This window comes from Cydia amplana, chromosome 16 (genome assembly GCF_948474715.1).
Source record: "Cydia amplana chromosome 16, ilCydAmpl1.1, whole genome shotgun sequence".
Classification (NCBI taxonomy): Eukaryota; Metazoa; Arthropoda; class Insecta; order Lepidoptera; family Tortricidae; genus Cydia; species Cydia amplana.
This window is the reverse complement of record NC_086084.1, coordinates 12669066-12694197: the sequence shown is the minus strand read 5'-3', so window position 1 is coordinate 12694197 and position 25132 is coordinate 12669066. Positions and strand designations below refer to the sequence as shown.

General features: G+C 37.2%; 2 protein-coding genes across 2 annotated transcripts in view; one reads left to right on the top strand and one right to left on the bottom strand.

The window, feature by feature from the left end:
- The window catches only part of LOC134655110 (cartilage oligomeric matrix protein-like), a 51343-nt gene extending 44837 nt beyond the window's left edge, over positions 1–6506 (bottom strand). Inside the window, exon 1 of the mRNA XM_063510572.1 lies at positions 6403–6506. Coding sequence (XP_063366642.1) covers positions 6403–6478 — 76 coding nt within the window. The 5' untranslated portion in view covers positions 6479–6506. The remainder of the gene's footprint in view (positions 1–6402) is intronic.
- Positions 6507–11714: 5208 nt separating this feature from the next.
- The window catches only part of LOC134655063 (FAS-associated factor 1), a 38815-nt gene continuing 25397 nt past the window's right edge, over positions 11715–25132 (top strand). Inside the window, exons 1-5 of the mRNA XM_063510524.1 lie at positions 11715–11847; positions 12278–12346; positions 13473–13596; positions 14764–14889; positions 16216–16387. Coding sequence (XP_063366594.1) covers positions 11809–11847; positions 12278–12346; positions 13473–13596; positions 14764–14889; positions 16216–16387 — 530 coding nt within the window. The 5' untranslated portion in view covers positions 11715–11808. The remainder of the gene's footprint in view (positions 11848–12277; positions 12347–13472; positions 13597–14763; positions 14890–16215; positions 16388–25132) is intronic.

The window sequence follows — 25132 nt, the reverse complement described above, 5'->3', positions numbered from 1 at the left end:
GGCCCCTATTCGACATGTACAACTGTCAGATTTCGCGTCCACTTCAATTCAACAGTTGAATGAATCGCATATATTTTCATTAAATGCGGATAATATCATTTGGTACAACAAATAATTCAACAAATATCAACTTTGTTTTATTTACTACTTTAAGGCATAGCTTTAAGGTTTATAATAGTTTGGTTTGGTTGTCACCTAACTGTAGTTGTCACCTAAATTTTGACACAGAATTGTTCAGATTCAACGAGAGTTCAACACGATACGTTAAACGTCGCTCGTCGAATAAGGCCCCAGGCGGCCTAGCCAAGGTGACAATCGCTAACGCTCCGTAGCGAACGAAACCCAACTGTCACTGTCACTAATGTAAGGAACTTAAGGAAGAGTCATAGAGAGCGCAAAGCGTTTCGTTTACGAAGCGATATAGCGATTGTCAGCTTGGCTAGGCCGGATAGAATGCGCCCAAGCTCGCACTGTCACAGGGAACCCGTTTAGCAGCCAAATTTGGTTAACCTCGCCAAACAAACCGCTCATAATCTATTTGATATGGTTAGTTGGCGTACAGACTCCGTGCGTGACACGTATTGGTTTCACGGATGGAATTTAAGGGACCGGGCGCCGTGAGCGTTCAAACGGAGACTCTGTCTGTAAATGTGAGATAGGTCTCGGGGAACTTCCGTAACTTATTATAGCGACGTTATTAGTTAAATGATAACAGAAATATACCTATACCTAAATATCGCTGAATAAAAATTTAATTAACATTATTAAAGAAGCATTTTCTACTATTGCAAGAGTAAGCAAGATGGTAATTGATAAGTTGCAGTTAGGGTTTGCAATCCGGATCCGGAATGTATGAAATTATACGGATCTGGATCCGGATCCGCGGATCTTCCCATACATTTCGGATCCGTCATGCAAACCCTAGTTGCAGTAATGTGAGTGTTGCCAAAGTATGAAGTGTTTGTATTTAGTAAGGTGACTGTTAGATAGGTCACTACATATTAATTGGCCTTTCCTAACGAATCAGAAAGAAACAAGCCAATTGAAACCTTATTATTAAGAGTGGCTAATAACTACAGCAGGCACCCTACATATTATTATTAGCGAATTTAGCGATTATCATAATTATCCCGATGTCAAAGTTACCGAAAGCAGTTTAGTTCAAATAATTACTAGAAAGAAACTTACAAATAAGTCATTGCCTATTTTCACGTGTTAACAAATAAAATAAAATTTGCCACTGATGAAAAGGTGAAAACATATACATAGTTGGTCAAACCAATTTGTCAGTCAGTAAGAACCAGGAAAACTATACTCATCCTTTTCTTTTGGGTGCTAGTACTCTAGTACTAGTGTAAGACAAAGATAGTATGATTCTATCTGTCTATGTTTGAAATGAGACAGTCCTTTGACAAACTATATAAGAAAAATCAAGATGACGAGTAGAGTCGCATAACCATGCTTCCGTTAATGTGCAGTCCTGTCCTGATCTATTTCCAGCGGGTCGCACTAATGACCACGTAAATAGTGTGGCTAAAACAGGACTTTCCGATTTAAACGGACGGTTAGCGTAGAGCGACATAGCAAGTGGCGTTTTGACCTGACGCATAATTTCAATAACCTGTGAAATTATGTCTTACACCAATTAAACGGATATATTTTTTATTAGTTTTATTATCATCTTATAATAAATAATATAAATGCAAGTGTCCTGACTGACTGACTGACTGACTGACTGACTGACTGATTCATCAACGCAGAGCCGAAACTACAAAAGATAGAAAGTTGAAATTTGCACACTAGGTTGCATTTATAAAGTGTACAAGAGATAAGAAGCGATTTTGAAAAATTCAACCCCTAAGGGGGTTAAAAAGGGGATGAAAGGTTGTATGGGGAACAAGTTTTATTTTAAGCTAAGAATTTGAAACTTTGTACAAATGTATTATATTAAAAAACAAGAAAACTAATTTCAGCGTTTTTGAAAATTCATCCCCCAAGGTGGTGAAAAAGGGGTTAAAAGTTTGTATGGTGATCAAATATTTTTGTGAGTGTGGGACTTGAAACTTTGCATATGGGGATATTATTATAAGACAGGAAAAGTAATGTCAGCGTTTTTGAAAATTCATCCCCTAACAGGGTTAAAAAGGGGTTGAAAGTTTGAATCCATTACAAATGCTTTGAAACTTCTTAGAAAGGCATAATAGCCGATTACAAAAAAAAATTAATTGCAACGTTTTTGGAAACTCAACCCCTAAGGGGGTTAAAAAGGGGATGAAAGTTCGTCTTGGGGTGCAAATTTTATTTTGATCTAGAAACTTGAAACTTTGCAAAAAGGTATTAAATTAAAATACAAGAAAACAAATTTCATCGTTTTTGAAAATTCATCCCCCAAGGTGGTGAAAAAGGGGTTGAAAATTTGTATGGATATCAAATATTTTTTCGAGCGCGGGACTTGAATCTTTGCATTTGGGGATATTATTAGAAGACAGGAAAAGCAATTTCAGCGTTTTGTAAAATTCATCCCCTAACAGGGTTAAAAAGGGGTTGAAAGTTTGTACGGGTTTCAAATTTTATTTTAAGCTAGGAACTTGAAACTTCGTAAAAAGGTATTAAATTAAAATACAAGAAAACTAATTTCAGCGTTTTTGAAAATTCATCCTGTAAGGTGGTGAAAAAGGGGTTGAAATTTTGTATTGATACCAAACAGTTTTTCGAGCACGGGACTTGAATCTTTGGATTTGGGGATATTATTAGAAGACAGGAAAAGTAATTTCAGCGTTTTGTAAAATTCATCCCCTAATAGGGTTTAAAAGGGGTTGAAGTTCGTATAGCGTTCAAATTTTATTTTAAGCTAGGAACTTGAAACTTTGTTAAAAGTTATTAAATTAAAATACAAGAAAACTAATTTCAGCGTTTTTGAAAATTCATACTCTAAGGTGGTGAAAAAGGGGTTGAAAGTTTGTATGGATATCAAATATTTTTTCGAGCGCGGGACTTGAGTCTTTGTATTTGGGGATATTATTAGAAGACAGGAAAAGTAATTTCAGTGTTTTGTAAAATTCATCCCCTAACAGGGTTAAAAAAGGGTTGAAAATTCGTATAGGGTTCAAATTTTATTTTAAGCTAAGAACTTGAAACTTTGTAAAAAGATATATTTTTAATATGCAAGAAAACTGATTTCAGCGTTTTTGAAAATTCATCCCCTAAGGTGGTGAAAAAGGGGTTGAAAGTTTGTATGGATATCAAATATTTTTTCGAGCGCGGGACTTGAATCTTTGCATTTGGGGATATTATTAGAAGACAGGAAAAGTAATTTCAGCGTTTTGTAAAATTCATCCCCTAACAGGGTTAAAAAAGGGTTGAAAATTCGTATAGGGTTCAAATTTTATTTTAATCTAAGAACTTGAAACTTCGTAAAAAGATATATTTTTAATATGCAAGAAAACTAATTTCAGCGTTTTTGAAAATTCATCCCCTAAGGTGGTGAAAAAGGGGTTGAAAGTTTGTATGGATATCAAATATTTTTTCGAGCGCGGGACTTGAATCTTTGTATTTAGGGATATTATTAGAAGACAGGAAAAGTAATTTCAGCGTTTTGTAAAATTCATCCCCTAACAGGGTTAAAAAGGGGTTGAAAGTTTGTACGCGTTTCAAATTTTATTTTAAGCTAGGAACTTGAAACTTTGTAAAAAGGTATTAAATTAAAATACAAGAAAACTAATTTCAGCGTTTTTGAAAATTCATCCTGTAAGGTGGTGAAAAAGGGGTTGAAAGTTTGTATTGATATCAAACATTTTTTCGAGCGCGGGACTTGAATCTTTGGATTTGGGGATATTATTAGAAGAAAGGAAAAGTAATTTCAGCGTTTTGTAAAATTCATCCCCTAATAGGGTTTAAAAGGGGTTGAAGTTCGTATAGCGTTCAAATTTTATTTTAAGCTAGGAACTTGAAACTTTGTTAAAAGTTATTAAATTAAAATACAAGAAAACTAATTTCAGCGTTTTTGAAAATTTATCCTGTAAGGTGGTGAAAAAGGGGTTGAAAGTTTGTATTGATATCAAACATTTTTTCGAGCGCGGGACTTGAATCTTTGGATTTGGGGATATTATTAGAAGACAGGAAAAGTAATTTTAGCGTTTTGTAAAATTCATCCCCTAACAGGGTTAAAAAGGGGTTGAAAGTTTGTACGGGTTTCAAATTTTATTTTAAGCTAGGAACTTGAAGCTTCGTAAAAAGGTATTAAATTAAAACTGCAAAAAATTTGTATTGATATCAAACATTTTTTCGAGCGCGGGACTTGAATCTTTGGATTTGGGGATATTATTAGAAGACAGGAAATAGTTATTTTCGATACAAGTGCGAAAAAGAGGAAATTCGAAACGAGTGGCGATAAATTAAAACACGACCGAAGGGAGTGTTTTAAATTGACACGAGTTGCGAATTACCTATTCGCACGTGTATCGAACAACGTTTTACAGTACATATGGCACTTTAAAGTTTCGACATACGCACGAAAAGTGCTATTTTACGCACTAGTGCGGAAAAGTAGCCCCATATGTACTGTAAAGTAATTTTAGCGTTTTGTAAAATTCATCCCCTAACAGGGTTAAAAAGGGGTTGAAAGTTTGTACGGGTTTCAAATTTTATTTTAAGCTAGGAACTTGAAACTTCGTAAAAAGGTATTAAATTAAAACTGCAAAAAATTTATTTCAGCGTTTTTGAAAATTCATATTTCAAGGTGGTGAAAAAGGGGTTGAAAGTTTGTATGGAGATCAGATATTTTTGTGAGTGCGGGGCTTGAATTTTTGTACAGAGGCATTTATTAGAATACAAGAAAAGTAATTTCAACGTTTTTAAAAGTACATCCCTTAAAAGGGTTAAAAAGGGGTTGAAAGTTTTTATGGGGTTCAAATTTTATTTTAAGCTAGGAACTCGAGACTTCTTAAAAGGGTATTTTATTAAAAGAGAAGAAAACTTATTTCAGCGTTTTTGAAAATTCATCTCTCAAAGTGGTGAAAAAGGGTAAAAAGTTTGTATGGAGATCAAACATTTTTGTGAGTCTTTGTAAAATGGCATTTTATTAAAATACGCGAAAAGTAAATTCAGCGTTTTTAAAATTCATCTCTTAAAGGGTCGAAAGGGGGTTGAAAGTTTGTAAAGTTGCAAACAAACTTGAAACTTCGTAAAAAGGTATTTCATCAAAAGAGAAGAAAACAAATTTCAGAGTTTTTGATAATTCATCCCCATGGTGGTGAAAAAGGGGTTGAAGATTTGTATAGAGGTCAAACATTCATTTGAGTGCGGGACTTTAATCGTTGTAAACTTTGTATATGGGCATATTATTAAAATACAAGAAAAGTAATTTTAGCGTTTGTAAAAATTCATCCCCTAAAATGGTTAAAAAGGGGTTGAAAGTTTGTATAGGGTTCAAATTTTATTTAAAGCTAGGAACTTCAAACTTCGTAAATAGGTAGTTAAGTAGTAGGTTTTATTAAATAGAGGACATGAAAATCTTCTGGTTGAGAGGGATTATATCGAGAACAATTTTATTCAGTTAGGGGCTTGAAGCTTCGTAGGTTGTGAAAGACAAGTATCATGCGTTGTAATATTAATAATTAACAAATGATTAACCGTCTTACTGCGATCTTTTGCTGCATAATGTTCTAAGCTAATGTAGAATATATAACCACCAATATACAAATCCACGCGTACGAAGTCGCGGGCAACAGCTAGTAATAAATAATACCTTGTAATAAATAATACCTTGTAATACGTAATGCTCAAAGTTTTACTCAACAAATATGTTCTGCGATTGTACCAGGACGGAGACAACTACATAGCCGTGTTCAGAGGGCACATGTTCAATACCATCTTCAAACACATAACTTAGCCCGTACCATGAGTCATTGACAGTGTCAAAACTGACATAAACGATTTCGAGAACGTAATTTACTTTCTATACAATCTCGCTTGCCCTAATATGCGAGTACGAGCGAGATGCATAGAAAGTAAATTACGTTCTCGATGGCGTTTATGTCAGTGTCAAAGTGGTGGTAGTGGTACAGGTTATTTTTTTACTACATACCTAAAATGAATACATAAATTGTTCTTTTCATTTGTATCTTTTTACTGAGGGGTGCCTATGAATAAACAGTTATGAGCCAGTGATCGGCACGGACGGTGCCACACCGCGGGATTCTGGACAAAAATCTTCATATGGACATGAATAGGCATGACTAATGGCGCGATCTTATCCGAAAAAGTAATTCTATTGATAGTTAAATATAATAAAAAAGAAAATTTTAAGAGTTTTTAAATAAGATTTCTACTCGGAAACCTGCGGTGTAATACCGTCCGTGCCGATCCGATCACTGGTTATAACTTATAAGTCTTATAACTTACCTTGGTCCATGGTGAGTGCGTGCGCAGCCACAACTAGGCCAATAAGGATCGAGGCCCTCAAGGCCGGAAACGCCATGATTACCTGCAAAAAAAATTCAACTTTTAGCCGAAGTAGAGTTTTAGGCGTTCCGAAGCGTTTCAGTATTTTCAGCATTCTCATTGCAGTTACAGGTTATGAATTTGACTTAATTTAAGTACTTGTATTTATTTGTGGATTTTTCAGTGTCCAAAGTGACGTTCCTGGTTGAATAAATATCACACTATGCATAACAAATCAATCAAATTCGTAACGTTATTATAATCAGAATACGCCTGCGACTCTCAATTCGAATGAAGTCAAGAAAAACTATGAAGCACATCGTGATCAATGATCAGATTCACCTCTTCCGACTTCATAATTAATTGCCAATAAAATGCTAAGGCAGTTACGTGGAACAAGGTTTTTTTATGATCACTTGATCAGGACCCCTATTCGACGTGAAAACTTCTTTAGCGGCGCTGTGCACTTTTTGAGGTGAGGAAAAAATGTTAAACTCGAGACAGCGTAAGACGATCACGTGAACGTAAGATTTAGATGGCCACTCATTTAGATGGCATTTAAATCAGTAAAGAAAAACTCAATGACATTCCATGAAAAACTGTTACATGTAATGTCATTGAGTTTTTCTTTATTGATTTAAATGCCATCTAGTGAGTTTCGCTCTAACTGGTATTAATATAACTCGAGTACTAACAGTGATGTGCTTAGGGGTTTCAAGTAATTAACGCTAACGCTAGATGGCGTTAACCTCAATTATACATAGTGCATTTTGCACTAGTCATTGAGTTTTCAGTTCTGCCGGCACTCCCTGAGTGCAACCCGTTGTTTTTTTTTTTTAAAAAAGCTCCCAACATATTTAGAACATGTCATGCAGTAGGTAATGGACAAATATTTAGGACGATAAAAAAGTTTTTCTGGCCGAGCGAATACTAAGGTCTCCGTTTCAGCTTGGGCAAAAATGGGACGATGTGATATGTGGCTTTCCATCAGAGAAGGGTCCCTATGCTTTATGCAGATAAGGACCTTTCTGTCAGAATTTCAGATAAACAAGGACTTTATTTCACTAGAAGTTGGACCCTTCTGTGATGGAAAACCACATATATGTTAACGTTACTTCATAGGTAGATAGTTTTCTAGCCTGGCTACAACATACAATATGAGAATATAAAGTTTCGCACAATTTGTCTTTATTAAATTTATCTCAACAGGCGTCACTATCAGCTGTTAAGAAATGGGGCATTATCTATGAAAAGGGACCTTACTGTCGATGGCGCTTACGCCGCACAGCGTCGCGCGGCATTGTATTTATATCGGAGCATCGTTAATAATGGCGTAAGCGCCATCGACAATAAGGTCCATTTTACATAGATAACGTCCAAATAGTTCATTGACCTTTGCAAATCGTTCGTTGAGATATTCCAGTTTCGAAATAATTGTTTATATGTTTTGAATAGATATAATATGTTGATGTCATACGCTAATCGTGAATTTGTACCAAGAATGCTTGACTAACTAAATACAATACACTGAATAATAATTAAAACGAATCTCTCTGCATAGAATTTTCACAAAAATTGACATAGTTTGTTTCTACTGTTCCTGTTGTGTAAATTAAAATTAACCGACCTATATGTAAGACCAAACACACCAACATTGATGTTATGGAACAACAAAACAAACTGTATTTAATAACAAATGTAAAATTAAATTAAAAATCTACCTTCAAGCACATGAGTCAAAGGATTCGAGTCTTTACTATATATGCGATATTTTCTCGAATTATAGATATTTCACAACAATAACAATATATATTTATTTCAATAAATCAACATTACAAGAGAAGCAATGTACCTTGGGAAACTATATCCCAGAGATCGAAATGTTGCGGCTCTTAATTAACGATAAATAATCATTGCCAAAATATACAATTTATTATAATATCATACAATGTTGCAAAACGGAGACAACGTTTTGATTACACCTCGCTTATCTATTCTGCTCTAAAAAAATTGCGAATAAGTATGATAATGATATTAACCTTTTCCACGCCGTGTCAAACACAAAAGCTTCACTCAGACGCCACATCATTGAAGTGTCAAAACTGGGAACTTTATGTATATTCACGTAGGTCGATGTTGCTCTGTGGTCTGTGACCGATTAATCGGTCTTTGGCGTTGAACCTACGGTGCGGATATATCGGTCATTGGCGTCCAAAAGGTTAATGATTGCCATTGAATGAGTGTGCGTGGCTTCAATGGGTTTAGGGGAGGATCAGCAACTACCTATTTCTTGTTAGGGTAAAAACAGGACTATTACTAAAGACTCCGCTGTGCGTCTGTCCGTCCGTCCGTCTGTCTGTCACCAGGCTGTAACTCATGAACCATGATAGCTAGACAGTTGAAATTTTCACAGATGATGTATTTCTTTTGCCGCTATAACAAGCAATACTAAAAATAAAATAAATATTTAAGTGGAACAAATAAGTCAGGAACAAAAATTCGTGATAACTCACAATTAAATGCCGGTACCAGGATTCGAACCCGGGACCTCCGGCTTCGTAGGCAGAGTTACTACCGACTAGGCTAGGAGACCGTTATTAATTCACAATTTTTCCACTATTGGAAATAATATTTTAAACCATAATTGAGTCGCTTAACTTCAAACTCGGGTAAATCCATCTGTCCGATTTTGCGATTTTGGTATTAAGAAAAGGTAATAGGGTAGATATTTGCTGAGTGGGTCCAATGGATTTACCTGGCGGGCGACACAATTTATAGCCTCCTAAGACCCTGCTTACAAATTTTTGTACATATTCCAAAAAATATTTTGAACTTTCATTAAATAACTAAGGGTTCTAAATTCAAAAACAAAACAAATGCTTCTGGGTCTCAGGGGGATAGGCCAAAATTTAAACTTACCGGTATTTATTGAAATCGAGGACAGTCCGCGCGCGCACTCGTTTCGCGGTTACCGACTCGTGCGCACAAGCGGAGCGCGCATCGACTGTCCACTGACTGACGCGCGCAGGCGCACCACACATGCCGCCTTATTTGGGTCATACGGGCTGGAAAACAAAACTCCTAATTTACCTATTATTTTGATTGCGAATAGGTATCACAAGGAAAACTGATTTAATTATAGGTGATTATTAGTAAAATGGAGTTTAAATAATAGTGATGTGCTTGCACGCAATGAGGATAGATTTAGGGTGGGGATCTGGCGCAGTTCAACTAGTGAAACAGTATAATATATATTTATCAGCCCTAGTAGCACGGTCGCATTTTTATCATTTATCACCATGCCTGTCACGTTCTAACAAATATGTAAGTGCGAAAGTGACGGGCTTAGTGATAGTGGATAAAAATGGAACCGTGCTGAGCCCGCAGAAGTCCACAATCATTATAACTGCTACGTACTTACTTTGTACAATCACCTGCAATAATATGTTACACAACGAAGGCCTCAATAATATCTGACACGATCTTATTTGTAGAGTCACACGAGCTTGTCACAAGAGGATGCGGTAAAGAACTGTATTAATCTCTTTAAAATCTTTAAATGTGAATTCACCTAATCATTGTTTTACTTATATACACATGCTTCAGCAACGCGCGTGTGCCTCTGCTGGAACTGCAAGCGTGGATAGGCTGTGGTGTTTGCTTAACATCAGGCGCGCCATACGCTTTTGTTTATGTTAGCTTTTCATAGTCATACCACGTCTAACTCTATTTTCTAAGTATAGGTGAACCAGGATCTATTGAGGGTGCGTCATGTTGCGGAATTTTACTGGAACTAATTTTTTCATACTACACTGAATTGTCACCCTATACATGAGAATAACAGCGCCCTCTTGACAATTATCATATACTGGGTGCTTCCTGTAACAGGAGCAATAAATTAAACTGTAGGCTGTACTCCTCAAACTGACCAACATTTGTTCAGCAACTTTTGAAAATAACTCATGTTTTGAATTTTATTACACTTTCAAATTTATTCTAAGACGCAATGTATTGCTAATTTTGTTATGTTTAAAGCGTGACAAGCAACGTCAAACACACTGATGTCAGCATACATTGAAGGCAATATTTATTTTGTATGAAAAAGAGCAAGTCTAAAGGATTCATAAGTTTTAAAAGTCGCTGAATAAATGTTGGTCAGTTTGAGGAGTACAGCCTTTAGTTTAATTTATTGCTCCTGTTACAGGAAGCACCCTGTATTACTGGTCAGGCAATTTATGCCATAACGGCCATAACACATCTATCACCGTCATTGGAAAAATGACACAAAATAAAATAAGTCTTAACACAACACAATAAAAAAACTATTCAATAAAATAACATTTTCACCTCAGCAGCTCGAACAAGGGTACTTTGCTACTTAAAAACAGTGAGCAAAATCGCATTTTGCTCACTGAGTGAGACAAATTGAGCAAAATGTGATTTTGCTCACTCGGTGAGCAAAATGCGATTTTGCTCACTGTTTTTAAGTAGCAAAGTACCCTTGTTCGAGCTGCTGAGGTGAAAATTTAATTGTTGGTATATCTTAAGAAAACATGAGTGAATAGAGGTAAGTGATGAAGAAGGAATACATTTTTCGGGTTCTCTAATATGTTCTCACTGCTGAGGTGAAAAATGTTGTGTACTACACGAGATCAAAGTTATTTACATCTCGTGCGCTTTGAGTCCCTTACTACGCTCAAGATTCTAAATTAGATTCACTCGCTACGCTCGTGAATCTATTATAGAATCTTTCGCTTGCACGGGACTCAAAATAAGCACTCGAAGAAATATCAAACTTCGATCTCTTGTTGTACAAATAACTATATAACCTAACCATTATAACCAAAAGTGAAACAAAACAAGACGAAGAGTGAAAAGTTATAAGAAAAAGAAATAACATTTTGAACTTGGCGCGCTACGCTAGTTGCCAGCATTGAAAAATGATTATATGAATTATACTTGGTCAACCAGATCTTGAGAGTAGAAAAAAGGCGGCAAATTTGAAAAATGTAGGCGCGAAGGGATATCGTCCCATAGAAAATTTGTATTTCGCGCCTTTTTTTACTGACGAGATTTGGTTGACCAGCTATAATAACAATTCTTTTTTATGATAATAATTGTTACTTATAGAAATTAAATAATCAAATAGACACATTTATCGATAGCAACAAGCAAACCAATCAATAATTAATAATTTAATCATTATTATTTCAACCCATTCCTTCTTGTCTATGGTAAAAAAAAGAACAACTAGATCTGGCAATAAAATTCTAGATTGGCTATAGTCGTTAATTTTTTTTTTAAGTTTGAGTGATTTGTCTGCAATCGTAAATGTCATAGCATTTTTGAGCTCAATATTATACCAGAATGGCAGAAAATAGAGAAGAAATTTTAGCAAACTTCCAGGTGAATACGCTATTTATATCTAAATTCACAATAATCAGTGAGTAAAACTTGACTATGTTCGTTGTGAACAGGTTATGTGATTAACAACAACAGTGACTGTGAATTATTCTTTATCTCTTTGTGCTTTTCTCGTATTCCAATATTTATCAATTGTTACTTACTTATTATCATCCTAATAGTGCTTGCTTTCGGTAGTGTACGATTGAAAATCTGACAGAAGTAAGTTTTTGGTGAAATGCTACATTTTTCTAGTTTTCCATAATCGTAACGAAAATTCTCGTTACTAGTTGTTTCCACAAGGTTGATTTGCTCGGAACTGTGTATAGTAATTATAGTTAACATATATTTAAGGCAACACGCTTGTTTCGCACATTTCCTTCTAACTTCCTTTGTGTTCTTTGTTGTGGTTTACATATTTGTTTGTTTGTAGGGAATAACAGCAATAGATGATGTTGCAGAGGCGATATATCACTTGGACGAGGCAAACTGGGACTTACTTGTAAGTAAATGTCTATTTATATGTGCAATTCTCAAATAAAGTCAATTCCAAATCTTTGCATTTGCATGATTTGCAGGATTATGGCCTTATGGATTTAGGTTATTACTCATACTCATATATTTTATTGCATTTCATGTGTACAGAGGATCTTAGGGCCAAGTACAGTTTCAACATGAACCCTGCGAGGGTATAGCAACATAACAGACTAACTTAAACTAAACATCTAGATCTCACTTAAAAAAATCTTGGATACAATAATATGCTTTGCTAATTAGATATCGCCTTAATTGCACTTTAAATCTATTTATGTTTGTTTCCACCTGTATTGATTTTGGAATTTTATTATATATATTGACTGACATGGCAAATGGACTAGAGTGGATCATTTTCATGTTTGAGTTAGGGCGGGCTAATCTTGTATTGGGTTGTAAGTTAGATGGACGAGAGTTGTTAAAAACTTTGTTCATTTGAAAATAACATTCAATAGTAGTTGTCATAGCCATTTTAGTTGTAAACCTTATACCATATGCCCATTGGAGGGTCTGCCATCTTATAGCCTGAATCGGAAACATAAACTGTACAAGTACATTGACACTATGCCAAACGAAGTTTTTTCCCTTTGACAGTTCACATACGTTTTCTTGTGCATTGTAGGTTCTGCCATCTTGTGGGCTAAATTGGAAGCTTAAACTTGGAATTTACACTTCGCGCAATAAACAGGAGGCTTCTGTGCTGCCCCCTAGAGTCCATGCATATTTCCTATTGCTACCAACAATGATGCACCTTTTCACTAGACTTATATTAATTGACCGGGATATGAAACGTGATTACCTTTTGTTTTGTTGTTATCGTTTGGTCGATATAATCTATCTAAACCTTTAAACGAGCAACTCTTGTTTATTTATATATATATTTCGGGGATCTCGGAAACGGCTCTAACGATTTCGATGAAATTTGGTTTTCGGGGGTGAAAAATCGATCTAGCTAGGTCTTATCTCTGGGAAAACTCGCATTTTCGAGTTTTTATATGTTATCCGAGCGAAGCTCGGTCACCCAGATATTTCTAGTGAAACTGTGAATCATTCAAAACTGTTGATGCACCCAACAATTTTTTTTCCCATTGCAGTCAGCCATCAACAGAGTGATGCCGCAGGACGGCAGCCGGCCAGCGCGAGGCGACAACAACGACGTGGACGTCGAGATGATAGACGACGACATATCTGTGATAACCCCAAAAACACGCCCACCTGGTATGTACTATAAGTTTACAATCTAAAGGCCTATCTCCATATTGCGCGGCAAACTAACGAACATTGGCTCGCGAGGCAGCCGCGCGCAATGGATACCGGGTTGGCTCGCGAGCCAACGCGATCAGAGCGCCTACCGCGAACCACGTTCGACGTGTTGCCTCTCTGTCGCACTTGTAAATTCGTACGTAAGTGTGACAGGGAGGTAACACGTCGAACGTGGTTCGCGGTAGGCCCTCTGATCGAGCCAACTCGGTGCGCCCGGTATCCATTGCGCGCGCGGATTCAAAGATTCAAAGATTTATTTGTTCAACATAGGTAAGTTACAAGATGTTAAATAAATGTTTCAGTATCACTATGTCGTGCCTATTGGCATACAAATTCAATAAAAATACACACTCTAATCATAATGTCACAGATAAACAATAATAGTCAAAACAGGATTATCTCATGCAGTAAATCAATAAAGTAAATAATCTTTAATATTATGTGATAATAGTGGATGTTCGTGCCGCGCGATATGGAGACGGGGCTTAACATAGGTTAGGTTAGTTAATAATCTCCCTACCGTCAGTTTATAATTTAACTAGTGAGATTATAAACTGACGAGTGTTTACGATTTTATGGTGACATGTATTCTCAACAGACCATTGGTTACAGTCAGCTGCAGAAATTGCCAAGCGGGCGAGGTGTTCAAAATAATCTTGGCGCGACTTTATTGTTGACAGAATAAGAGCATGTCAAAGTAATTTTGAACACCTCGCCCGCTTAGCAACATCTGCAGCTGACTGTAGCTAGGTACTATATTGCGGTGAGTACGGGCCGCGACCACCACTAGAAATTGTCGCAAGCGAGGACTCGGAAGAATCTGCCGTAGGTCACACAGCAGAAAACCGTGTCTATGAGTCTTAGTTGCCTGAAAATAAAAGAGATTACTTAGATTAATAGTATTTTATACAATCGTGACATAATGGAAACCTTTAAAAGCTTGATTATATCACTATTGTATACAATACCTTTTCTACGACTCAACAAAAATAATACTCTGTGATTGGATTTATGAATTGTCTGGTAAAAGTGTGGACGATGATACATCCATCCCTGTGTCTGTTATCTGTAGGGCCTTCTGTGCCTTAACATTTTTTTTTTGATATTTATCTTTTATTACAGATCGAGAAGACAGTAGCCAAGCTTCAACCTCGTCGCCTAGAAATAGTTACACTAGTTTGGTAGAGCTGCAAATACACTATAACAATAAAGTGCACGATGTCCATATGTCCGGTGCAGCGACAGTCAGTAAGTATTTTCGTTATTGTATTAACCTTTTGGACGCCAATGACCGATATATCCGCACCGTAGGTTCAACACCAAAAACCGATTAATCGGTCACAGACAACAGAGCAACATAGACCTACGTGCATATGCATAAAGTTCAATTTCAGTTTTGACACTTCGGTGACGTGCTGACGTGGCGTCAGCGTGACAGCTTTTGTGTTTGACACGGCGTCGAAAAGATTAATATAGTTTGTCAAAGGACTGTCTCATTTCAGACATAGACAGAGAGAATCATACTATCTTTACCCAAGAAAAGGATGAGTATAGTTTTTTTTTGTTCTTATTTACTGACAAATTTAGTTTTACCAACTATACATGTTGTAACAAATTAAAGCCTGACCAGGAATATAATTACGCGCGGAATTTCACTGAAACTAATTTTTGCATGCTTCACTGAACTGTCATATGTCACCCTATACATGAGAATAACAGCGCCCTCTTGACAATGATCATATATTACTATCATACTTACCAGTTTTGTCACTGGCCTATTGCTCTATCCCTATCCTATCACACTTACTGTCAGTTAGTCTTAGAATGTTACAGACACTCTCTTTGTGCTAAATAAAAAAGAAGTGTTTTTTTTTTTATTGTCTTTAGTTACCGCAATAGCAATTCATTCTATTTCATAAGTGAATTTCTGTATATGTTAAACGATAACAAGTAGGTTTTACCAGGCGTGGCTCACTTCGCGATTATGTCGCGTCGCTACAAGTACCTACCTACACCAATTTTGGTGTCTAGCCATAGTAGTTGCCGCGCACCGCTATGGAACGGACGCCTGCTCGAGCTTGCGCCACCTAGCGGACATATTTGTCGTAATAGACGCGTTTTGTTAGGGAGTGAATCTTCTGTACCTAGTACTATTATTTATTCTGTAGTTTTACGCCAAGGCAATGTATAAGATGTTATTTTGGCACTTTGCCAATATTTATTATTATTATTATTATTCTATAAGCAGGCAGGCAGTTGTGACAACTGATATTGCCTGTATCCAGTAATCATTGACAGTTGTCATTGACAAGTAGATGTATAGGTGTGCTTGTCTAGTTGTTTTTTAAATTGGTTCACCTTTTGTGCTGAGACCACATCTTCAGGGAGTTTGTTCCAAGCCCTCACTACTCGGTTGCTCAAAAAGTGTTTGTATGGGTTACTGTGGGACTTATGCCTTTCTAACTTTAAGTGAAGACCTCTCAGACGGGTGTTGTTGTTGCGCTTGAACATTTCATGAAAATCCTTGAGGTCCTTGAGGTTGCGGATTTAATCAAATGTTCTACTTGTTCACAGATGACTTAAAGAAGCGGTTAGAATCGGTCTGCGGAGTCCCAGTGTGCCGGCAACAGATCTCCGGGCTGGGCGGGTCTCGGGCAACCTCCAGCGCTGCGTTAGGAGGGCTCGGTCTGCAGCCTAACACTGTGTTGCGGCTCAAACAGGCAGATGAACTCATGCCGGATGATGAGTAAGTTTCGTCTACTCCTAAAACATTACGGCGTTATTCATAATCGTCTGCTAAGTTAACCAGCTGCGCTGCGTTTTCAGAGCGCTGGTGGCCTAGCGGTAAGAGCGTGCGACTTGCAATCCTAAGGTCGCGGGTTCGAACCCCGGCTCGTACTAATGAGTTTTTCGGAACTTATGTACGTAATATCATTTGATTATTAAATTATACAACGGGACTTAATCGCGTATCTAAGTTTTAAGATTTACCTCCGACGTTTCGAGGACGGCGTTGTCCCCGTGGTCTCGGAGAAGACTGGCTTAAGTTGACATCAGCATCGTCTAACCGCGCGAGTTTTTCGAAGTACCCGCACTTGGACCGAACCGATAAAGTTGGCACGGTACTTGGAAAGTACTCTATAAAGACGGTGTACACTCCTTTATTCAAAGTAGCAGGGAGCCTAAGGTCACCGAAGGACGTTATTCCGTATCAGTCACCTGGCGTTTACAAAATTGATTGCAGTTGTGGTAGTTCCTATATCGGAGAAACAAAGCGCACAATAGCAGAAAGAGTTAAGGAACATATTGCAGCTGTCAAAAATCGTCAGGTGAACAAGTCTGCCGTGGCTGAGCATTTACTGGAGTCAGGACCAAACCACTGGATTGAGCTGCATAACCCTAAAATCCTGTCCACGGATCGTCATTTCTACAGCAGGAAAGTACGGGAAGCCATTGAAATCAAAAAACATAGTAATTTCAATCGGGACGAGGGTTTCAAGATCTCATCCACATGGAATCCAGTCATTAGTAAATGTAAGCGTAAACGAATATCGACAGTCGATAAATCGAATATCGTTAGTGTTGTGTGTCGACAGAGTGACATCCCTAGTGCGCAAAACGTTCAAGCGGATAAACAAGACCAAGTGCGGGTAGTTCGAAAAACTCGCGCGGTTAGACGATGCTGATGTCAACTTAAGCCAGTCTTCTCCGAGACCACGGGGACAACGCCGTCCTCGAAACGTCGGAGGTAAATCTTAAAACTTAGATACGCGATTAAGTCCCGTTGTATAATTTAATAATGTGTAAAAATCGTGAAAGTTTAAATCAGTGTGATATCATTTGATATTTACCAGTCGCTTTTCGGTGAAGGAAAACATCGTGAGGAAACCGGACTAATCCCAATAAGGGCCTAGTTTACCCTCTGGGTTGGAAGGTCAGATGGCAGTCGCTTTCGTAAAAACTAGTGCCCACGCCAATTACTAGGATTAGTTGCCAAGCGGACCCCAGGCTCCCATGAGCCGTGGCAAAATGCCGGGACAACGCGAGGAAGATGATGATGATCGTTGTTTATCCCTCTCTATGGCATAACGACAGATACAGACAAACGACGATTATCAACTGATTAAGTTAGCAGCCGTTTATGAATAACGCTGTTAGATTCCATTACGTATAGGCATAGACTAGGAATCCTCTAGACGGAGTTTAGAGCAATTATTTCATGAAACCGATGCTGCCAAAAATACGGGGGTGCGGGGGGACGAGGTGAGCGAATCCCGTGCCGTGATTGGTCCGTTCAAAGACACGGACCAATCACAGCACGGAATTGACTCAAAGATGGAGTAAAACTACCGTATAAGTGGCAGAGGGGTTAGCGTTACTATGCTCAGTCTAGAGGATGTCTTGTCTGTGCGTATAGGTATATATAGGTATAGTTTGTAGCTTTCTAATAGAGCCCGAAGGCTAATCCTATTGTCTATTGTTAAGTAAAACCGCTCGTGCCACGTGCCACAACCACCTGCATAAAAAATCGGTACTTCGGTTACTGAGTGCCGGCGAGTCGGACGCTACAGAACCAGTCTAAAATGTGTCATCGAGATGCGTAACAAAGGCGCGTTATCGGAGAGCGCACCTACACTGGTTTTTTGAGCGTTGGACTAGCCCGCGCTCAGGTGCCAAATAGAATAATTAGGACCCTTTTTTGCAGGTAAGTAGCACGTGCGGTTTTACTGAACAATTGACAATAGGATAAGCCTTCGGGCTCTACTAGAAAGCTACAAACTATATCGGAAATCTATAAGAGAGTTCAATGACCGGGTGGACGAAAACCGAATTAAGTAATATGTATTTTGCGGTTAATAAATTGGCATGTCCCAAAATATATAGTCACGAGCCGCCTCTGGACATGTTCTTTCCGTGTACCAGGGATCAGACGATGCCGGTATTTTTTGTATGGGAACGAAACGGTATTTGGGAACGGTAACGGTACAAAATTAAAAGCGCTTTTAATTAAGAAAGCCTACTACTCGGTTGCAGTATTCCTGGAAGATCAAAATCTATAATGGCCAAATTATTATCACCCCACTGCATTAGTTTTAAGAACTAGCTTTAAGAACTATTTTTTAAGAATACTTGCTATACCCTGTCACGGTCCATGTGATACCTTAAATATCTGTAACAACATATGTACCATGGTTGGCAATAAACGATTATGATTATGATTATTTTTTCGTAATTTGCTAATTATTTCATTTTTAATTGGGCAATCTAATAATACCAAGTCTTAACCTAAAACACATCTGAGTCCTGTACATTTCGAGTATAAAGTAATTCGAAAAAAATGGTTATTACGAAGTTTTTTGCAAAAAACCTGTTCCAATCCCTGCCGTGTACCCTTCATTTAGAGTTGAACGTTTATAGTTTGTCCAAGGACTGTCTCATTTCAAAGATAGACAGAGAGAATCATACTATCTTTGTCCACAGACTACATATATACAGACGCTGCTATCCCATACATTCAAATGTGACCGCCTAAAAGCGCATCATTACCAGATGGCGTCACTGAAAATGCACTGTTGCCTATCATGGATACAAGATGGCGCTGTGTCACATCCAAATCATAGAATTCCTAACGACATCTATACGTCTTCATTGAAAGTTAGTAGACATATGTCGTTGCCAACGATTAGAAGTAATCAACAGATGTCGCTTTATAGCGTATTGAATAAATCATGAATCTAGTTTAAAACTGGATCAAGCATGAGGGGTGGAAGGAAATGACCGAACAGGATATTCTTATGTATCTTTCAGTATGAGTAAAGAGAGTTCGGGCACTTAAGGAGTACAGGGAGGGAAGGGAGAGGCAGGGTACAGAGAAATAGCGTAGCCAAACGGTATAACCATAAAGTAATTTCGGAAAACGATACTGTGGTGATGATAATATTTATATATTATAAGAATGCTACATAAGTCTTGCCGAAACTATTTAAACCGGCTGAAAATAAATACCTGTCATAATAATTTTGCGCATGCTACCATTGGTGCATGGCAAAAGGATTAGACATTACTACTGGCGTAAGTCCGTCTATATGCCACCATGCCACTGGTACTTGAGCGTTTCTTTATATTTTTTTAATCCAATTGCTCAAAAAGTTTAGTTTTTGTAGCTGCAAATCGTGCGTAAAGTTTGATTTTTTTACACTAGTGCTAAAAAGTAATCTGATTGATACATTTTAAATAAATGAGTATTATGCGAGACCCGCTTATAAATGACCCACCTGAACAACGCGCGATTGGGCATAAAGGAGTATTATTCGAGACCCAATAGTATTACTTGAACAACGCGCGACAGAATGAAGCTGACGTTCGTACAATACACTTTATACACTTAATATAAATGTAATTAATTAGATATATATCAATATAATGAAATAACAAAAGATTCATGTTTTTTTACATATAGCTGGTCAACCAAATCTTGTCAGTAAAATAAAGGCGCGAAATTCAAATTTTCTATGGGACGATATCCTTTCGCGCCTACATTTTTCAAATTTGCCGCCTTTTTCTACTGTCAAGATCTGGTTGACCATGTATAATTATATGTTCTGAAAATTAATTTTATTAATTTTAATAATACAATTTCTCTTCAATTGGCATAATGCTGACAACAGTGACAACAGAATCCACATTGAAAAAAATGGCAATTAAAAGTAAAACTTTTTTTATTCCCTTCCCGCCTTTTTTATTCAACATTTAAAGTGATTTATGTTTGTAAGTAATTGCCAAGAAAGCATAAGTTATTAAATAAAAATGAGTGATTCAGACGATTTTGGAGTTAATTTAACGCCACCAGCCCTAGTAGCACGGTCGCATTTTTATCATTTATCACTATGCCTGTCACGTTCTAACAAGTAGGTAAGTGCGAAAGTGACGGGCATAGTGATAGTGGATAAAAATGGATCCGTGCTGAGCCCGCAGATATCAAAGTAAAGGCATCCGTTGTAAGTGACAGGGCTATAACCGCGAAAATCGAATTTCGCAAATTGCGGGCATTTTTCTCTGTCACTCTAATTACGCCTGCATTGGAGTAAAAGAGAAAGATCCCCGCAATTTGCGAATTTCGGTTTTGGCGGTAGCCCCTCAGTATATTACCGGAAAAATCGAAAGCTCGGTACTCGTGCAAAATGACATACTTCTCGCACTTATATCGAAAACTACTATTTTTTGCCATTTTTTATATTGTGATCTTTTTTGCCACTTTTGTGTTATTTGTACTCAAATTCACGAGCTCTTTCGATCCTAATGAGATAAAATACCTCAATTCATGCTCAATTCACTCTTATCGTGCCTTCTAAAAATTTACGATACAAGTTGCATTGCAATAACTATAAAAAAGTAACTGATTTGACTAGTACGAAAATACCCTATTGTAACAATACGATGCGACGTTGTCGAGTTAAACTGGACTCGCTTCGCAGTAACTCATAGCAGTTTGGCAACGTCGCGTCGTGCTTTTATTTTTAAGCAACAGATTTGTACATGATTTGTACCATCTTAGTACCTATACATACAAAGATATGTTTTCATAACGTTCCTTTTCAACTTCTCCCATGGCAAAACCCGTACCTATCAAACCTGAAATTATTATACAAAAGCATTTAATGTTTGTTTTAATAAACTTTTTCTGTTATAATTAGAATAAATATATCTAATTTTGCGTATATTGACCAGGCAGGTGTTTGTATCACTAATTATGTGACCTATAAGTATAGACAGACAACAGCGTGCACAGAAACGTCAAAAACGGCATCAAGTAATGATTATTGCTATTTTAAAATTAGTCCCCTACTTCAGGGTAATGTTATACGCCTGTTCCTTAAAAAAGCTGAGGGCCTACCGCGAACCACGTTCGACGTGTTGCCTCCCCGTCACACTTACGTACGAATTTACAAGTGCGACAGAGAGGCAACACGTCGAACGTGGTTCGCGGTAGGCCCTCAGAAATGGACACTGAGGCATAATTATCATTATTTTGGAATTTAAGTACTATATAATATTATTTGTAGTCTTTTGGAATATCATATTTTATTTGAACTAATAATATTGTATAATAATAAATCATAAAAGCTCTATTTAGGGACAAGAAAGAACTTTCAACGGCAACACTAAAAATAAACTGTCAAATAGTCAAGTCGCCACAAAGCGGCACCGCGTTTGTTGCCTTTGCGTTGTTTCTGTTTATACAAACTTATTAATTTCATATTATAGCTTCATTTGAACTATAGTACAAGTACGTGAATAGAATACCTAGACGTGTCTTGCTTGGTGCAGTTGCGTAGGTATGCTAAAAGGAAAGTTGGAAGACCGATGTGGCGCTTTAAAGACTGCTAAGCGTGACATGTGCCCAAAATGTGGGAGGTCGTGCCGCTCACGCATCGGCCTCCACAATCACCAAACCCGTTGTCTAAACAGCAATGCATAAATCGTCTGCAATAGACGAAAAGACCTGTGATGATGACGTGAATTGCCGATGTAGTAACGGAACACTACTAATGGTAAAACCTACATATTAATCTGACAGTGTCTACTGTTTGCCAATAAATGATAAAATTGATAAAAAATTAACACTTCAGGTAAGTTTGTTTTGAATACAAAGGTTAATTAAATAATTTATCACCACACCAACTGGTAAAGGCCCCCTTGATTGTTCAAATACTAATGAGAAAATTGCATTTTTCCCACATGTGGGGCAAAGTAATCAGATCTAAATTTTGAGTTTCCTTATGTTAGCTGGTAGAATTTACTTTTAAATGATGATTTTGAATTATAAATTCTTTATAATGTTCATGTGGATTTGATTTTTTTGGTATTTTATAGTTGGTATTTTCCCTGCGTTGGCATGGTGATAAATTCTGTGTTTCATTAGGTGGCAATGTTTGTTTAACCCTCGTGCCTTGAATTCTCACAACGCTCAAGATTCCACTTCTCGAACCACTCGCTACGCTCATAGTTCAAATCTTCTGCTTGGAATCAACATTAGCATGAGCGGTTAAACAACTGCTTTGCCCCCTTGCCCACTAATAACTATTGTCAAGTTTTATTTTAACCCCCCATGCTAATATTGATACCCGAGCAAGCAAAAGATTCCAAAGTATTTAGAGTTAGAGCAAGAAAGAAGAAAGGTACGTCATAATTTCAAAGATGTTTGACATTTAAAATAACACATGTACTGCGCAGGCGATCAATATCGCTGCATACTTTTCTTGGTCTAAATCTATACAATGGTTAGTGTTTGCAAACAGACTCCAATGTGAAGGCAATGTGTATTAAACTTTATTGTGATATTATTACATTTTATATATAAAAAATATGTTTCTGATTTCAGGACCCAGCCTCTAGCCACTAGAAGTTACAATGTATGCAACAAGAGAGTGAAGATGAAATAGTCAATGCATCTCTGTACAGTCGCCATCAGATATATCGGAACGGCCAAGGTGTTCACAATATCTGAACACGCACTCTAACGCCCTGACAATAGAGGCGTGTTCAGATATTTGTGAGCGCCTTGGCCGCTCCGATATATCTGATGGCGACTGTACCACAAGTAAAATATTTTGAGTGGAAGATGGTTGAGATTGATTCCTGTTTCAACGGACAGACACATGCTATGAAGATTCTTTTAAAAATAATAAAATACAATTAATAAATTCAATGTTTAACATGATAGTGACTTTATTTTGTCTACCCACTAACAACCAATTTGTTCAATGCTGGCGGGCAATGGCGGTAAACTTAAATATTTGATGTGGTATGAAGCTAAATGTTTTGAACATAATGGCAAGCCACTAAAAAGTTTTAATCCTAGATTAGCCATTAAACTGTGGCTACCAGTCTGATTTGTTAATTGTTATATAAGTACAGTCAGCGTCATATAGTAGGTAGCATCCAAAGTATTCAAATAGTTCGGTACACCATATTATTTGTATGGCGTACTGAACTATTTGAATACTTTGGATGCGACCTACTATACGACGCTGACTGTACTTAATTTAAATATATATAAATTGTATATTATTTCTACGGCCTCCTAGCTAGTCAGTAGTGACAGTGACCCTGCTCTGCTATGTGCTATGAAGTAGGAGGTCCTGGGTTCAAATCCTCATAGGAAATTTATTTGTTTTTTAATTGTGTGTGTATATATTAATGGTCTATATCTATTCCCATCTGTCCACACCTCTTGTATGGCGGCGGGGACAAATGGGCCACCACCATGGGACACCATATTAATACACTTTTAGGGGGATCCGAACCTAGGACTTCCAGCTTTGATATGATCATAAAATATAAGATATGTATGTATTTACATTTACACATTGTATTATTGCTCTCATACATATAGGGATATTTTTTTAAATGTCGGATGTCTCTTCTCTTTTGAGCATGAATAGAAGCAGGGGATAACTGACAGAACGGGATAGTCTTATGTATCTTTCAGTAGGAGTAGCAGCGAAAGCGCTATTATTGTTTGTCCTTGTCACAGTCTCACATCTTGTTTTATTCCCCACCGTAAATTGACCACCGTGATTGGTCGAATTCATTTGTTGCCCACCATAACAAATAAATTCGACCAATCATAGCGGCGCAATGCGACGCTATGATTGGTCGAATTTACATGTTTTGTCCCTCACGGAGGCACGCGTACACCACTTCTATAGGATGCTACCTTCTATGCTTTTGAGCAAGTTTTTGTCACCTGCCCTGCTATTCTAACTGCTCAAGAATTTACAATGTTTTGTTACCAAGTAGGTCGATTAGTGTAAGACTGTCCTAAAATATATGTATAGCTATATGAGGACAATTTTGTAATGCGTAAGGTTAAGTAAATTAATATACAAACAGCAACACTCCTAACTGTACATCGGTACAGTTAACACTTAACAGTGTGGCTGATGATACCATGTAGGTTTAATATATTTTAATTATTATCACGTTTCTAAGAACAATAGTACATTATTGTCGAGGTTCGGAAGTAGCTACTTGCAAGCTGAGGATTCGTTTTAAACGGACGACCTTGGGAGTCCGTTTAATTGAATCCGAAGCCAGCAAGTAGCCTTCCAGCCGAGTCATATATAGTGCTTTTCTCAAAAATGGTGCAAGAGATATTTTACAGAAGCAACGTTCTAATTTTCACAGAGAAAAGTAAAACCATTAAAAAGATTTGCTTGCCGCCTTTAAAAAAAATAGAAGTGTATTTTTCTGCTGAAAATACGCCAACGTATTTGAGACACCTAAATAGTCGCGGTACCAACATTATATTAATAATAAGTGCTGATCATCTGTTTGGCTGTTTAATGGACCTATGCCTTCATTTGATATGGCCATTTAAAGTTTTAAAAAGTTTGGAACTCGTTTAATAATGGAATTTGTATGCAACATTGCAGTCCCGAAATCGAGACTGCAATGTTTTTAACTTTTTAATTTTTAGAATGACCAT